Source organism: Mycteria americana, chromosome 4 (genome assembly GCF_035582795.1).
Source record: "Mycteria americana isolate JAX WOST 10 ecotype Jacksonville Zoo and Gardens chromosome 4, USCA_MyAme_1.0, whole genome shotgun sequence".
NCBI classification, from domain to species: Eukaryota; Metazoa; Chordata; class Aves; order Ciconiiformes; family Ciconiidae; genus Mycteria; species Mycteria americana.
The window spans coordinates 51,634,702-51,651,636 of NC_134368.1; the positions used below are offsets into that span (position 1 = coordinate 51,634,702).

Below are 16,935 nucleotides of genomic sequence, written 5' to 3' on the forward strand. Positions count from 1 at the left end.
AATAATTTAGCATTGATCATTAGCTTGTATTTTGTTCAGTATGTTACAAGTTTCGGCAGAAATATGATGGATTCTGTTTGTAAATTTTGTAGTCTGATGTTCAGGAGAATAATTAAGAGATGAAGTCATGGATCTTAAAGCTGTTTGTCATCTGTGTAGTTGAAATATAATTTATATTTACTTTTTTGCAGCACTGTGCTGTGGCCGCTGTGCATCCCAAGCGGAAGCAAGTTACAGAACTATTGCTCAGGAAAGGAGCAAATGTTAATGAGAAAAACAAAGAGTACGTTTCTGAAATTTTTGAATTTTCCAAAGGACACTCTCATACTAGGAATGTAAAACTAATCTTCCTTTTTTTCCCCCCCCTAGTTTCATGACGCCTTTGCATGTTGCAGCTGAAAAAGCTCATAATGATGTCATGGAAGTTCTGCATAAACATGGAGCAAAGGTAAATGTACTTAAATGGGTTTTATTTAAGGCAAAAGGCAAGAAGAAGGGTTATATTGGTTAAATACAGTGTTAGTTTTTATGATAGGTGTTGCTTTTTCTTCTGTGTGCCTTGTGCTTCTCGTGTTAACCCTGAAGTGTGTTTATCTTAAATCAGTACAGGATGTTCAGGAATTCCATTTGAAAATTAGGTCTTCTCTCCAAGTAACTGAATACAGGCTTTAGGAGTCTAGCTTACTTGTTTTTAATGAATCTTGCTACTCCTTTCTAATAAATATGGTCATCTAGGTTGCTTTATCTTGTTGGCTTGAAAATATCCAATGTCTGAGTTTGCTGACACTGAGTTTAGTAGTCTGTCTAATGCTGGGCATCCCTTAGCCCTTGCTTGCTTCTTATTATCTTGGTCAGGTTGTGTTGCCATGCCCTTTAGCCATTGATAGGTGCTGACCAAAGGAATTTGTGAGCCTATGGTGAAGCTTGCTTAGAAACACATCGTTCAGCAAGTTATTATTTAAAGGCAGAGGAAAGTATAACTAACTTTATTTAGGATGCCTTTTAAGCATCTTTCAGAAGTATTTCAGAATGATCTTTCTCTGAGTTTTAGCAGCAAACTTGACATTCATGGTAATGATATACTTGGCTACTTAATTTTCTCAGAAACTCTTCTTGATGGGTACTTTCTTTGCATTGGTTAAAATATAAATGATCTCCTTATTTTTGCTTTTAAGGGGGCTCACATTACTCTCTTTAAGTCTTTGTATTCATTCAGGTAGCTAGAAATGAAGAAATATACCTGTAATAACAATCTAGTGTGTCACTCTTGACATGCTAGGAGGTGCGAGCAATGGAATTGTATGCATAGTTAATACTAAGTCTTTTTATTTTGAAACAATGAATTGTAATTTATAAGCCTGTATGAGAGCTCATTGCCAGATTTCAGTAGCTGATTCACTTCCATAGTACTTTAATGGCATCATAAAATAGCTTAACAACACCACCATGACAGAGTTTATTGCATTGGAGAATCCTGATGCAGTGGTGACATACCAAGATTTTCCCTGGGGGGGGAAAGCAGGGCCAGAGGTCTCAGTTACAGTCATTAAAACCATTCATTATCATTTTCCCAGATTCACTCTTAGTAGCATACCTGTGCACTGAAAGTGGAAAAAAAAAATAATTTTGCTATAGGAATACATATTTCATGGCTTTATGGATCTGATTTTGCACATGAACTCAGTACTGATGGTACTTGGGTAGGCACTGAACTGGACATGCTGGAATTTCAAGCATACTGATACCCAAGTACTACCTGCTTTGAAATACAAGGAGTTTCTGGGTGCTGAGGGTTTCTGGAAAGCCTGCTACTATACTGTAGGTATTTAAATTAATGCTCCCTTGAAAATCTAGCTCTGTGTAGCCAGGTTAGGAGCAAGCTCAAAGACGTCATCCTTACTGGAATGGCCCAATTTTGTTGTTTGTGTCAGTAGCACATTCTGACGATGGCTTGTAATTCTTTTATGTCCTCAAGCAGGGTTTCCTAAATCATGATCAGTGAGTCATTTGTGGACTGAGTGATGGTGGTGAGTGGTCCACAATTATCTACAGAACCATGCTGAGTGGTGTGTTCTGTTGTTTCTTCAGTTGACAGTGTGCAAATAGAGGTACACAGTGGTCATCAAAACCCATTCTTCATTCATATCCTGGTATATGCTTGCTATGTTATTCTGAGGATAGCCATTCACATTTATGATCTAGCAAAGCACTTAAGTGCATGGCAGGAGACCACTTATAGTTAAAATTAAGGATATATTTCCTTGCTGCAATGGATCAGGTCTCTCTTTATCAGTGTCCAAAGTTCTTTAGCTGTGAAATGGTACGTAATGTAATCATGGTTTTTCGACAGAGGCAAGTCATTAAGCCTTATGAAGCACTTTGAAGTTCCCAGATGGGGTAAGCTCTAGAGTATTAATTAGTTAACTAGGCATATTTAATCACTCTAAAATGTTTGTCTGGCTTGTATATTATCATTTGACCTCTTGCTCATGCTTTGACTGTAGGCATTCAGTTCATCAGATGCTCTTAACGTTGATATTTATTTGTTTCTGATTGTTGGGACGTGGCAGCTTTAACCCCTGAAGCATGATACAGATTTTTTATTTTTTTCATTTGTTGTGTTTCTGGAAGCTGCTTCTTCCTGTTTACTCTTTTTGTGCCTTGAATTTTAGTTAGTTAATAAGATGTAGTCAGATGTACTAAGCTCTTTGATCCTGTCTAGGCGTATTTTTTACAAGAGAGGGTTCTCACAAGCTGGTGAATCTAGTCCCCCTGCAATAGCAGCCTCACCGTGAATATCCATTTGTTCTTTGAACAGCACTCTCCTGCAGTTTACCTCTTTTCCATTTTGATGCTTTCTTTGCTGAGGTATTTGCAGTGAACAAACTGATTCTTCTTAGCCTTTGTTTTGGTAGGCTAGAAGCCTCAGACGCTTAGTCTTCCCTCATAAAGGAATGTTGCCATTTCCTAATCATACTTATAACCCTTCTCTTTACTAGCACCAGAGGAAGTCTTGGAGCTCAGGCAATGAGAATGGAATTCATTTCCTTACTGCCTTACATGATGGCACTTCCATATCTCTAATGTAAATGCTGGACTAATGCATACTGGGATCATGTTTGTCTTTTTAATAGACATAACATGGTAGTACTCAGACCTTTCCTGTAGTCTCGTAGTACACAGATAATCTTGGGGTTTTTTTCTTGCTAATTTTTCATATTCATACCCTTCAGCATTCTCCTGTAGCAAGATCATTAATGAAAATATTAAAACAAAATTATCCCACAACCAATCACTGAGCAGCTCTCCCCCTTTCAATATGTTCAGTTTCCATGTGATCCCATATCAAATGCTTACTGAAGTGTGGATGGATGAGACCTACCGTATTTTCTTTACTTTGCAACCATTTCTTCCATCAAAGGAAAGGTACTGTATAAGTCAGCTTTAATCTACCTTCTGGAAACCACTACTGATAATAGAGAGAGAGTAACAATTTGAAAAAGATGAGTAACTGGGGCTTCAAAGAAAGTGGAACTTTCTTCTTCTGAAATACAGTGCCAAAAGGCAGACAGCTGATCCACAAAAAAACATCCAGTAATGGATTTAGGAGACAGTCATGTAAAGTTTTGTAGATTGAAAATAATTTGTGATTGTTTTAGCAATAGAGAAGAAACTGCTGTTTTCATGAGGAGTAGCTGTGATCTGTGTCAGACAGCAAAAGTGAGATAACATGTGAAGTATGTATGTTTGGGAAATGGGCTGAAGCATGGTAAAGACTGCGTTAGGGAATTTGCTTGGGATGAATGAGAGATGGTTCGTGGTCTTGGAACTGGATTTAATTATCCTCAGTTTTATCACTGTGTAAATTTGCTGTTTGAAGTATGTCAGACTATAATAAAAAGTGAAGGACTGCTTGAATAACATGTGCTTGATCTAGACTTACTTTACAGAAATATTTCTAAGAACTCTAGTATTGCTAAGAGTCAACCTATACCCACACATTGCTTATTTTGGTGTGTCTTGCTGGCTCTTACTGAGGACACAGACTAGATCTGTAATTTGAACTGTGAAGTCGTCCTTGATGCACATCGCTTGCACATAAGCATGGTATGTCTAAGCAATACCCATTCCATGGTCAGTGAAGATAGTTTCATTAGCTTGTTACTTGAGCTTGCAGAAGTTTTCTGTCAACTGTACGTCTAAAGCACAGGTGAGAAACCTTGGGGTTTCTTAGAATTTTCTTCAAGAATATTGATCATAAATGTCTGGTTTTAAATGCCATACCCAGTTTTTACTTGTTTGCCTGAACTGCAGTGTGAAACAGCATTTCTCACCACTGCTTATTTGATGTTGAATATCCTCAAAGTACCTTATGAAAAATAAAAGCGAAGGATCTTTAAAGGATCCTCAAACATAAACTATTTTTTTATTAGACCCATGAGCAAATCTTCCAAGTGTCATGATTGTATCTTTGAAGATGGTTGAAATCCTTTGTTTAAAAAGAAAATCATTTGAAGGTGCTGAACTAATGAAAAAGTGGCTTTCATCCTGTTTTGTTGTATTGCTAGGTAGTTGGTAGCTTATAACTAGCTCCTTGTCTGAATTTACAGATACATGGAAAATTTAATATGTTCAGAAAGACATTTGGCTTTCTAGCAGTGCAGAAAAAAAGGATTAAAGTCTTTTCTGAACTGGAATGATTGTTGGAAAGAAAGACCTGCAAGCACTCAAGTTCACTGGTATCTTGGGCAAGCGTGAAGATGTTATGAATGCGATTTGTTTAACTGCGTTATGTTTCTGAAGGATAATGTTGAAACTATTCTTCTGGAAGAGAAAATGAGCCTTTCTAAAGTCATGTTAGACACATAAGTGTCCCTATTCATGATGGTAGCAGAAATTGCTTCATTCTGCTCTGTTAGAAGGACCTGGCTTTATGGATCTTTGCATAATACAATTATTTCTGTGTGTTGGAGTAGCATGTTGCCAGCCTTTCATGATCATGGATTTGACAACAGTCACCATCTATCTAGACACACACAACAGACTTAAATGGTTTTGAATAACCTTGTTGTGTAATACATTTGCTTCCAGATTTCAGGTAGAGGTATGGTTTTCTCAGGAAAGAATAAGCATTGAAAAATTAAATTTCCTTTCAGAAATGCAGCAGGTTCTGGCCTATGATGGTTAACAACATGAAGAGCTGTGTGATGTGTTGTGATTGCGTGGTTCAAATTTTCTCACTGCTTAGGCATCCAAACTTAGTGACGTTAATCTTAAGCTTTTACGCAAAGGAACAACTGTGGAACATATGGCTGGATCATTTAGGAGCTTTCAGAGTGAAACTAGACCTTTTCTTCCCCCCCTCCCCCTTTTTTTTTTCTTCTGGCAGAGCTTGAAATTGCCACCAGCCTCTCTTCACTCCTATCTTGTTTATTGTTAGTGATGCACAAAGACACAAGACATACTGCAAGTTGTCTTCAGAAGAATGCAGCAGGAGAGCAGTTGGAACGCTTGCATTGTGCAGGGAAGGATATCCTAATACTGGAACAGCTGGCAGAGCACAAGTTTCATGTGTGATTTTTAGCATGTATATTTTTTAGAAAGATATCACAGAAAAAATTGCAGTGCTTGGAAGCTGTTGCATTTTGTGCTGCTGTAGTGTCAAGGAGTAGTAAGATATTTAGGGCATTTGATATCAACAGAAAGCTGATATGCTTATGATGTCTTGCAAAAAAAGTTTGCTGAACAGGTCCCGGCTGTTGAGCTGCCACAAGTGCCTGGCAGCCAAGGGAATATTGCTGTAGCTGTGTACGCTGCTCCAAGACAGCAGCCGTGGAGGGAGGAAAAATCTCTTCAGTGTCTGATGATACACGACCATTTTGATTTCTCTACTACATATATCCAGGATCAGGAAGAGGAAATGAAAGGGATAAAAGGAAAAAACAGAAAGAATGCTGCAGTGGGAAATACTGTATAGGATGGTATCTTTGTATGAAAAGCCTTACTTAAAAACACTTTTTATTTGATAACTGCATTCTGCTTTTGTGTTGCAGTTTGAGCAGTGGAGTGGCTGTTTTCATGCTAGAAGGGGAAGAAACCAGATCCAGAGCCAGTGTGCTGTGGAATAAAAGCTGTCAAATCTGTCATTTTTAACTCCTTGCAGAAAACTCGTCTGTAAAGTAATTCAGAGCTACAGCCTTCTAATTTCAGACTGCTTATAAAGGGGACCAGTTGAATATTTCTTTTTTATTAGTGCAGCTGGAACAATCTGCCTTCTCAGCACACAAATAAGACAGTACACCTTGGATATTTTACATTTTGTCAAATAGAGTTTAAACTTTAGCTTTGAATTTGAAAGGGCATATGTTTTTAGACATAGTATTGGGCAGGCACATGTCTTACCAGGTTTGATTTTTATGAGAGTTTAATCTCAGTTTGTATTTCGATTTGTAATGCTCAAATTGACTTTCATTTGGAAATAAATTCTGTTGCCTTCAGCCTTAGTGCGGTACATTCTTGGGTTGGTTTTAGACAAGTGCTGTATGATTGGCAAGAGCAGATCTACCTCAAAGTGAACATATTCCCCACGAAATTGCCCTGCAAAGCCTAATTCTGCACCTGAGGGAAAGAACAGCTTCATCTGGTGCATGCGTCCATCAGCTGCAGCCCTCTTTGTCCCAGAAGTAAGCAGGCATTTCTTCAAATGGCTGGTGTTCTTCTGCCACAAGAATTGATTGTTGGCAGAGATAATTATTTGGAGGTGAAAGGAGACCTGCATACGACATGTGAGATGATGGATCTGATGGCTCTGCCAGTGTTCTTTTCAAATGAATATTAACATTTTTTCCAGCTACACAGTCAGTATTGAGTTGTGCAGTACGAATGCCTTGTTGCTGTTCATCAACAATTTGTTCAGCACAGGAATGTTTAACACAGGAATTTGGTGTTACAGAAGACGTTAATTATGATTATCTTTGTTGGGTGAAGGGAGTGTTATCAGCTAGTTCCAGAATCCACAAGTCTCATTTCATTCTACCTTTACCATCACTAAAGCTGTACAGCCCCAGAGTTCTGCTTTTCTCTGTGCCCTTATCAGTGGTGAAAGGTATCCAGTGTCCTGAAACAGATAAGGATCATCATCTGAACAAAATGAAGGATTTGGGACATTCAGCATCTAGTTAATATTTATGATAGCAGTAAGTTTTTATTTAAAACAAAACTTTAAGGGAAATCCCATTAGAGTGGCATGAGCTGAGCACAGTTAGAAGAAAGCAGAACTGTTCTCCTGTACGTTTTCCTGCAAAAGAGGTTTGTGATCTGAGAAATTCCTGCTTTACCAGCCTGTAGAATTATTCAGGGATATAGAAGAATTTCAGGCAATATCGAATCACACTCTGCTTTATTTATGTGATAGTTCTTTGTTCTTTCCTGTGGCTTGATATTGTTGTATTGCAGGTATTTTACTTTTTTTTTTTTTTTTTTTACCCTATCTGGTAGTAGATATTTTCTACATAGTTACCCCCCTAATTAAATTTCATTTAGTTACAGAATATGTGTCCCCACCAAAACATTTTTTCACTAGTTTTCATGGAAAGGTAGTAGGATTTTCAGGCTGCATTTTTAGGTGAGAAATAACAAGCAAAACCTTTGTTTGCTGCCACCACAAAGATTTTGAAAAGGTAAAAAGGTGGTTTTTTACAGTAACAAAGTCTATTATGCATGCGGTTCACAGCCTGCAATCCGTAGGCTTGGAAACAGATAACAGGTTCTGAGTTGCTTGCAGAGAATATAGAGTAGTTCTGTATTTCATAAAGTGGTAAAAAAGCTGTTGGACATTTGCATTTAAATTTGTCATGAATCGCTGCTAGGTGCAAAGTATCGTCTTGAAAGGTTATTTTCATGAGGGTTTTTTTCTGCTTTTTAAAGCTTTCTATTATTCTCTTCCTTTCTCTGATAGTGAACCTGTGGAGATGCTTCTAGTTATTTAGATACTCTGTTAGATCTTGACAGACATATAGGTTTCCATTATATCATACTCTTTGAAAGTGATACTCCATTTTGCCTGTTTATACAGTCTTGTATTGAGTAGAATTATATCCAGTTATACTTAACATTTCTGTAAAAGTACAAAAAGTGAGGAGGAAATGGACTGTTTGTATCCAACCTCTTCTCCCCCCCCACCCCACTCCTTCACAGAATTCCTAATCTGACATCTTTGTTTTGCTTTAATTCTTGGTAGTGAGTAATGTTGAGTTAATTCCCCTTCTGAGGATGACAGATGGTAATTTCCTTAAAGCTGGAAGATCTTTGAATTGTTTCATTAATTATTTACCTCTTTTTTCTCTTCTGTGAGAGTTTTGCTTTTCTTATACAAGGTTGATCTTAATTGAATTTGTCAAAAGCTTGATCACTCTTTAAAGTATGGTTTGGGGGATCCTGTGTTGTCTGTTAGCCATGCAAAACAAATAACCTGTGTTGTTAAAAGACAGGAAAGCATATATGGTAAATCATCTTTACATTGGAGTGTTCACCTATTTTGTCACTTGGTTTTGTTTAGTTGCAATGCAGAGGGATTGATCGATAAATTTGTGTGCTGGAAAATTCTTGTTATTGCTCCTCTTAAGGGCAGGGACAGGTGCAGGCTTTTAATTATAACAATATTTTATTTTATATTGCTGCTGATTTTTCAGATGAATGCACTGGACACACTTGGTCAAACAGCATTGCACAGGGCTGCGTTAGCAGGTCACTTGCAAACCTGCCGGCTCTTGCTGAATTACGGCTCTGATCCTTCCATCATCTCTTTACAAGGCTTCACAGCGGCACAGATGGGAAATGAAGCAGTGCAACAGATTCTAAGTGGTGGGTAAAAATAAAGGCTTGTATATTTGAACTTCAGCTTCTCCCATTACAGCTGTGGGTCTTATTTATTTTTCAATGCAAGAGACTTGCAGTAGTTTTCTAATCACTCCCTTCCACCATCATGTACACAGATCTACAGTATGTACCATGCAATACTTTTCAGAAAAAAACCACAACAAAACAAAAAAAGCCTTGCTCAATTCAGTGATTTTGTGCAAATCGGGAAGAAAATAGACATCTTGTGGATTTAGAGCATGCTGCTGTACAGGGAGATTGTAGGAAGGCAAATGTGGGGAGTTTTGGGGTTTTTTTCGTAACGAGTTCCAAGGCAACTGGAATATTGCTGAGCATGTGAGAAACCTTTTTCCTCTCATCAGCCACCCTGTTAGGTACTCCATACTTTAGCATTCACAAGCAGAATGTTACTAGCAGAAAAATAGTGATAGTTGCTAAACCATTTGAACTTTTACTTCAAATCTCTTGCTTGTCCAGCAGAGAGAGATTTTATTGTGAAAGTGCTCTGAATACTGTTTAGATAACGATTTGTTTATATCTTGCATTAAAAAGGTGAACAGATGTTTGAAGAGGGTGCCACTATTTTTCATGTAAGTGCTTGAGGGTTTGCATCCTCTTACCCATGTCACATTTGAATTTTTGCGAGTAGGGAGAAGAATTGCATCAGCAGCTACTGCAGAGCAAGTAACTCACCTTACAGTGGGATATGCATGTAGTCAAAGAAAGGCAGATATCCAGGTAGATGAGGAGACCCATGGTAGCTAGAAACTCCACTTCCTTCAGTGTTTTCAACAATGTTGCCTTAAAACAGGAAAAAAGCCGGGGGGGGGCTTTTTACAGCAGTGCAAGGAAGGACTGTTTTGAAGTGTACTCACTCCTGAGACGTAGCTGGCTGCATATAGCTGGTTACGTGGGTAGCATTACCTGTTTAAAATATGCACATGACTGTATATATGTGTACTGAGAGAGAATGTTAGCTATGAATCAAAAGAAAGTCAACATACGCCCTGCTGTTAAAGAGGAGTTTGATTTAAAAAAATAGTAAACTTACAAGTATTCTGAAAACACTCATTTGATTTTGAATTAAAAATTCATTTTCACTGATTTACCTTTTCTAGGAAAACTAATTTCAGATGTCACACTGTACTGCTTTTCATTGGAAAGGTAGCAGCCTTTCTCTTACATCCCAGAAGGTGTTCAAGACTGAAAGATTTAAAAGCTGAAAAAATGCATGTAATGTAGGGTTGTTGACACTTTGTTCTCTATATTTCAAAGCTAGTAAATGAATACTGAAATTATTTACCAAATATTATTGCATGTTCATTTTTGTAAGATTGGGTTAAAGAAATATTTTTTAAATGTTGGAGTTGTTTTGATAGAGATTGTTACCTGACTCTTGAGTTCACAGCTTAAAATATTTTCCATATAGTATTGGATTTTTTTTTTCCTCACACTTGATTGCTGAGCTACTTCCCAACTGTGAGATGATAACCATGAAAACAGCTTTCTGATGGCATAGTGGCCAGTGAATACCACTTTAGTCTAGCTGCTTGTGATTTTGATTGCAACTGGTAGGAGTATGGCCATGTAAGGTAAGAAAGCTCGTAAAGCGAGCTTGTTAATTTTTTCAAATGCTTATTAGAAAATGCTGCTAGTTTTGTTTTCTTGAAGAGTAAGATTTGTTTTGTTTCTTTGCTCAGTGCAGCCTTTTGGTACTCGGATTCTAATCTAGTGGAATTGAAACTTCTCCTTCCTGTAGTAATTAGATTGTGTTTCTGATGGATTTCCTTTTTTATGTTCACCAAAGTGAGGGTCTTGGCTATCTTGTGAAGACAAGGACAGGAGTCCAGAGAAAAGAGAAAGAATTGCTAAGGAGTGGAGCTTTGGATCCAGTATAGGACTTAGCCTCACCTATTCTCTTCCTACCTCAGGATGCTGAGATGGTGGTGCTCTTGGGGAGGGAGGGCAAGGGAAGGCAAATAAGATGAAGAAGGTGTGAGCTGAAATCTTAACCCACTCCAACAACAGGAGTTTGATGCATACTATGCTCTGCCCACAATCACTAACACTTGTGTCAAACCCCTGCTGCCATCCTTCTCTTGCAGCATGTGTTTGAATCGCTTAGCATCATAGAATCATAGAATTATTTAGGTTGGAGAAGACCTTTAAGATCGAGTCCAACTGTTTGCTAGTGGAACTGCTCCAGAGGATCGCAGTAGGCTCGAGGAAAGGAGCTGGCAGCTTTGGCTGTATTAAAGGTCCCACTATCCCTCTTCCCTGAGCTTTCGCAGCCTTTCCTTCAACTGAGAGCATTTCTTCACCTATGGAGCTTGTAGGAGTTGCTTCTCGCTTCTTCCTCCTCTTCCTGCAGTGAGTATGGAGGCAAGGAGGTAGCAAAAGGCCACAAAACATTGACCAAGAAGAGAAAATAGGGCTGCGATAGGAAATACTACCTCAAAGTGAATAGATAAGTTGATGTTCTTCTGTAAGGATAGCTAGTTAAGAAAACAAATATCCCTTTCTACCCATTTTCCACTCCTGTGATATAGTCACAGATTACATGGCGAAGTCAGGAACTGACTAGATTCTGCAGAGACTGTGTTAGTCTGTAAGAATTACCTTCTCACAACGTCTCTGCAGTTTCCTCCCGGGACATAATACCAGTTCTCTACATTTAAAGAAGTCTTTTAAGTATTTTTTGATGGAGTTGCATGCCCATCTAGAATGAGTTTAGCCTGTTACAACACTCTGACTTTCTTACCGCATTCTTACAGAGGATTGCAACCCCAAGTTTACCTTGCCCCATTTGTTTTGCACGAGGCAGTCATTTCTGTCACTGATCAGGCAACGTGCTGCCAAAACTTCTATTCCATGAATCCTTGAGCTTGAGAGGAGTAGCTTCTACAGTAGAAAGCAGTTTCTATTAAAAATGAAGTGATCAAGATTGCCTTTTCAGCTTCTTTTTGAGCAATGCTGAAGAGCTCTAGGGACAGCTAATCTGCTGCTCCTTTCCAGCCACTTCTTCCTCTTCCTTCAGTACATGCTTGCTTTCTCACAGCCATATTTCTAATGAGAAGTGGGGGAAAAAAGAGTTTTGAAACCAAACCCTGTCACCGTCTTACAGTCACTTAAAGAGGGGAAAAGGTATCTCTCCAAAGGTCTCCCTTTAATCACTATGTCATTCTTCTGATTCCATTTTTAGCCACCCCATGTTTATAAGAAGGGACAGATCTCATTGTTGCTATGAAGTGCAGTACACAACTGGAGTGTCATAAAGCAAGCAGTCACCATGTGGCCAGGGCCATCTTAGAAATCCCATCCCCTTGTCACTGCTTCATAGTAGGAGACATATCACAAGTGCAGAGTGCAACGGCTGTCACGCAGCTGCTGAATTGAGCACGTTTAACTCTGGCTGTGCACTGGTGCCTCATGCAGTTTGCTGAAATTGTTGAGAAAGGTGCTTTTGATCTTCAGCAAAACTTTGAATCTGTCCCAGTGAGCATGTAGATTTCTTAAATACAGACATGGTCATTTTTACCATACATAGGATTAGCAAAGCATTGAAATTCCATTTGCAGAATAATGTCAGCTCTAGAGTCTAAATCTGATTGGTTTACACTGAAACTAAGGCTCCTTATTCAGCCGTTTAGGCAATATGAATTTGAACGTCACAACTCCAGCTGCATTTTTACAAATGACAACAGACTTTTTTTCTCCCCCCAGTTTGGAAAATATGTTGAGGACAAGTTAATATAACTTAATGATCCTAAGTAATCCTAAAACATCTTTTACCCTATGTAGAAAGTACACCTGTGCGCACATCTGATGTGGATTATCGGTTGTTAGAAGCATCCAAAGCTGGAGACTTGGAAACTGTGAAGGTAGGTGTGAGCAATTCATGTTAATTTTCCACTTTGTATTGCTGTGCAAGGCTTGTGGAAGCCTCTGCTACAAGACTTGTGGAAGTAGTGCCCAGTGGATGGTAAATCATAAAAAATGGGAAGGCAAATCTCTTCCTTTTTTTTTTTTTTCTCTAGAAAGTAGTGCATTAAGATGTGCTGAGGTGTTTCTCGTGAGTGTTTGGTTGTTCATTTTCCCAGTCCTTCACACAGTCATGTCGTCAATGGACTCAGATGCAATGTTGCAGATGTGGCTGTAATTCTTTGAAGTGGTGGACCCTGTGATCCTCAGAATCACAGTTTGGTAGAAACAAGCCTCAGGTGCATGATTCAATCAGAAGGCAAGCAAACAAAAGTGTTAACAGATATCAGACCTCACATTTTAAGCCATCCTTAATCTGAAGGTGAAGGGTCAGGCCATGGAGTCCCATCATCACAGGAAGATTTGATCGTGTCTTTCATACTTGGTCTGTGGGCAAAACAGCCTGCAGATAGACTGTTCTGCATGCGTTCTCACCTTGAACTTCAACATCATACATATTAATATTCAAACAGTAGCAGTTTTGTGCACCAGCAGCTCCTTTGACTGCCAAGCTCAATATTTCTAAATTTCTGAAGACAACGCAAGCTGGAAATAGTAACATATCTGGAGAAAGTTACATGGCCTTGAACCTGGTGCTTGATGATTTAGGGGCTCACCCTTTCTAACACATTAGGAACATCTTCATACTGCTTCCATCATTTAAGTCTTGTTTGTTATAGAAGTACTTTCAGCCATAAATTTAGGGCAGCTATTTTTTTAACTTTACCTAAGTGGGAATAAATTTCCTGAAACCTAACTTCTAAAAATTTGTATATAATAATAAATGGATCAAATTTTGGTTTGGGAGTGGTAGTTCGGGGTTTTTCTTTTGGTTTTGTTTGTTTATTTGATTGGGTTTTGGTTTGTTGGGTTTTTTATTTGTTTGTTTTAGTTCTGTACTAGATTTTGGTTTCTTCTTTTGTCTTTGCAGCAACTTTGCAGCCCTCAGAATGTGAATTGTAGAGATTTGGAAGGCCGTCATTCAACACCACTGCACTTTGCTGCAGGATATAACCGTGTATCAGTGGTGGAGTATCTGTTGCACCATGGGGCAGATGTGCATGCCAAAGATAAAGGGTACATTTCATTCCATGATATGCTCTGCTGTTTTCTATTAGTGTGAGACCTCTACCCCCTTCTATTTCTTTTGCTTTGGATTTCAGTAACCATCATGTTTTTCTCTTGAAAATTTTTCTCTTTTCTTTCTTCTTGTTCTGCGTTGTTCCTGACATCACTGTACAGAGATTTATATACCATTAAGGCATACTTCGCTTTCTGGCAAAGCTGTTGTCAAGTACATATCTGGCACTGTAATACATGCTCCTTCTCTTCCCCTTTTGCCCATTTTGGAGACTTTGTTGTGCTTAAAAGCAGCCTTTAAGTTATTTCAGGTGATCTAAAATTAGTTTTGAATTGCATGGGGTAAAAAAAACAGGGTTATCTCTGGTCATTTTTCTAATTCTCTTAGTTAGCTTTTATTATTAAGTTAGTTATTCAGTTAATATTCAGTGAAATGATACAAACTATTTACAGGTTTTTGCATTATTTGCAAAGAAATCATGTAGAGTAGCATGATTATGTTTGATCTTTCACTCCAATATATTGGTTCAGGGTGGGGGATAATTCATTTCCAATGCTAAAACATTTCCAATACTCAATTTTCAGGCTCATCCTGAAAGAAGTGTTTGGGTATCTTTCTGTATCTATCAGGTGTGCAGTGCTTACTAATAACCGTACTTCAAACCCATTGTATAGTGTTACACCTTTTCTGAAATTTACACTCAAATATCCAAAGTTAGAACATCAGTGATTCTTGCAATTTAGGTTTTTGGCTGTTGTTAACAGCATTGAAGTTACTTCCTTGTGAAAGTAGTAACATTGGTGCTTGCTAAGTATTTAAAAGTCTCGTGGATGAGAACTGAAGGAGGATAATGAAGCTTCGATTGATGTTTTAATAGCAGGGAACTAAAGCCATGAAAATTGGAAAGACTGAAAGATATCAGTAATGTCTGGTGGAAGTGGGAGTTTTATCTACTGGAACTTTGCATGATTGCATATTGGATTTTATTTTCTGGAGCTATTAATACTTTCTCTTTGATTAGTGGCTTAGTACCCCTGCACAATGCCTGTTCTTATGGACACTATGAAGTGGCTGAACTCTTAGTGAGGCATGGTGCTTCTGTCAACGTGGCAGACCTGTGGAAATTCACTCCTCTACATGAAGCAGCAGCAAAAGGAAAATATGAAATCTGCAAGCTGCTTTTAAAAGTAAGTGCTGGAGTTCTCAGATGTGTCTTTAAATGTGTATATGTTTATTTTTGCTGAAGGTTAATTAATTACTGCAAAGTTAATTGTATTCAGTGAGTTCTTCATGGTATCTTTGAATCTATTTTCATCTTACAATTGTGAGATGGTTTCTTGTGTAATGTCAGTTGACTTACAAAGAATCATCAGTACAGTTACTTGTTCCAGTACGTGTATTAATACTATTAGGCAAGTAGGACAAGAGTCTCAAACTGGAAAAAGCAGCTGAATTTGTGTAAAAATACAAAACCCCACCTTATGCTATTCATCCCTTTCTAGAACAGTTACTGCAGTTAAGTAAACCTTTGTAAATACTTACGCAAGAGTGTGTTACTGAGCAATAACTGAAGGTGGTCCTAAATGATGTCTGGCATGTGAGAAATTTAAAACTGTTACGTTAATGTATGATTTGTCAAGCTCCTGGAGGAAATGCATATTAATATACTGTGGAATAAATATTCATTATAATTAGTGGAAGAACCTATAAAAAGCATGAGGTAATGCCAGCATGTTTCCAGTGAGAAACATGAGTTTGAGAGGCTTCTTAACATAAGGTCATATCCTGCCGTGGGAGGGTAAAAGAGGGTGCTAGAGTAGAATTTCTTGCCAATCCTATTTCCTGTTTTAGCATTGCCTACTTCATGTCCCTCTGAAGCACAGCATTTAAAATAGGAGTACGTCAGAATATGCATGGTCTTAAAATGATGAGGCTCTTCCCCATCCACTTCTCTTTTCATTTGCTACTGCAAAGCCCTGCTATTTCCATCCTGTCTCAATTAATTATTTCACTTGATTACCAAAAAAGCATTCAGAGGGGGTAGCACATCAGTTTGAAACACATCTACAGTAGAAACTAGAAGATATTCGGAGATGTCTGTGGAGTAAGCACGATGATGGCCCTGGTAGTAACACCTGAATACAGATGTAAGCTCAGGCTATAGGAGCACTCATAATCTCTCAAGCATAGCGTTACTTTATAGACACCGGAGGTCTCTGGAGTTTTCTGATCATTCCACTGGGAATGTAGCTATTTTTTGTGTTCAAAGGACCCTGAATGGATGTATGACAGGACATAGAAAAGTGCTGAAATCTTTCTTTGTGAAATCACTCTTGCACAAGAGCTAAATATGCCTTTAAGGTGACACAGTTTTGTAAAGGCTCTGGGTGTCCGCGGATATGTGCTCACGCTGCAGTTTGCTCAGGGCTTGTCCTGCTGTGTCTCATGCCAGCTGGCAGTGCTGTCAGTTCTGCTGAGCCGTGGATGTTGAGCTTGACTCCTCCTGACTTGCGTTCTTTCTGTCCTGGTCTGCTTGAAGAAAGAAACAAAAATGTACAGACGTTTTGGAGAGACTTTCTTCTTTCATCACTTTTCTTTAGAATTACCACCATCATTTTTTTCTATGATTCTTTGAATGAGTCTCAGAAGACACTGCCTCTTCATTTAGATATTTATTCTGGAGAGTATTTGAATAGTTCCAATTTTGATGAGTTTTAAATTAAGGGATCTAAGGTCTTGAAGAGGCCATTGCCATTTAAAAGGCTTTGTGCAAAGAATGCTCTCTTCCCAAAAGCACCACAGATGTAGAACTGGTTCTGTGTAATCAATACTCTGTCCCTTGCTGTTTACCCTTTACACCCTGAGCATTGCTATACTGCTTCCGAATACAAGGCGGTTAATTCTTTCTTCTCTCCCCATCCCCAGTTCATTCCCTGTGGCTCTCACTAACACAGCTTTGCCAGCATCCCCAGTGAGAAGTGGCAAGGTAGACTTGC

General features: G+C 38.5%; 1 protein-coding gene across 2 annotated transcripts in view; it reads left to right on the forward strand.

Moving 5' to 3' along the window:
• The window catches only part of TNKS (tankyrase), a 144,550-nt gene that overhangs the window by 106,567 nt on the left and 21,048 nt on the right, over positions 1–16,935 (forward strand). For both annotated transcript variants that reach the window (XM_075500536.1, XM_075500537.1), the window contains exons 10-15: positions 192–283; positions 370–448; positions 8,691–8,862; positions 12,679–12,758; positions 13,790–13,935; positions 14,961–15,126. In XM_075500536.1, coding sequence (XP_075356651.1) covers positions 192–283; positions 370–448; positions 8,691–8,862; positions 12,679–12,758; positions 13,790–13,935; positions 14,961–15,126 — 735 coding nt within the window. The remainder of the gene's footprint in view (positions 1–191; positions 284–369; positions 449–8,690; positions 8,863–12,678; positions 12,759–13,789; positions 13,936–14,960; positions 15,127–16,935) is intronic.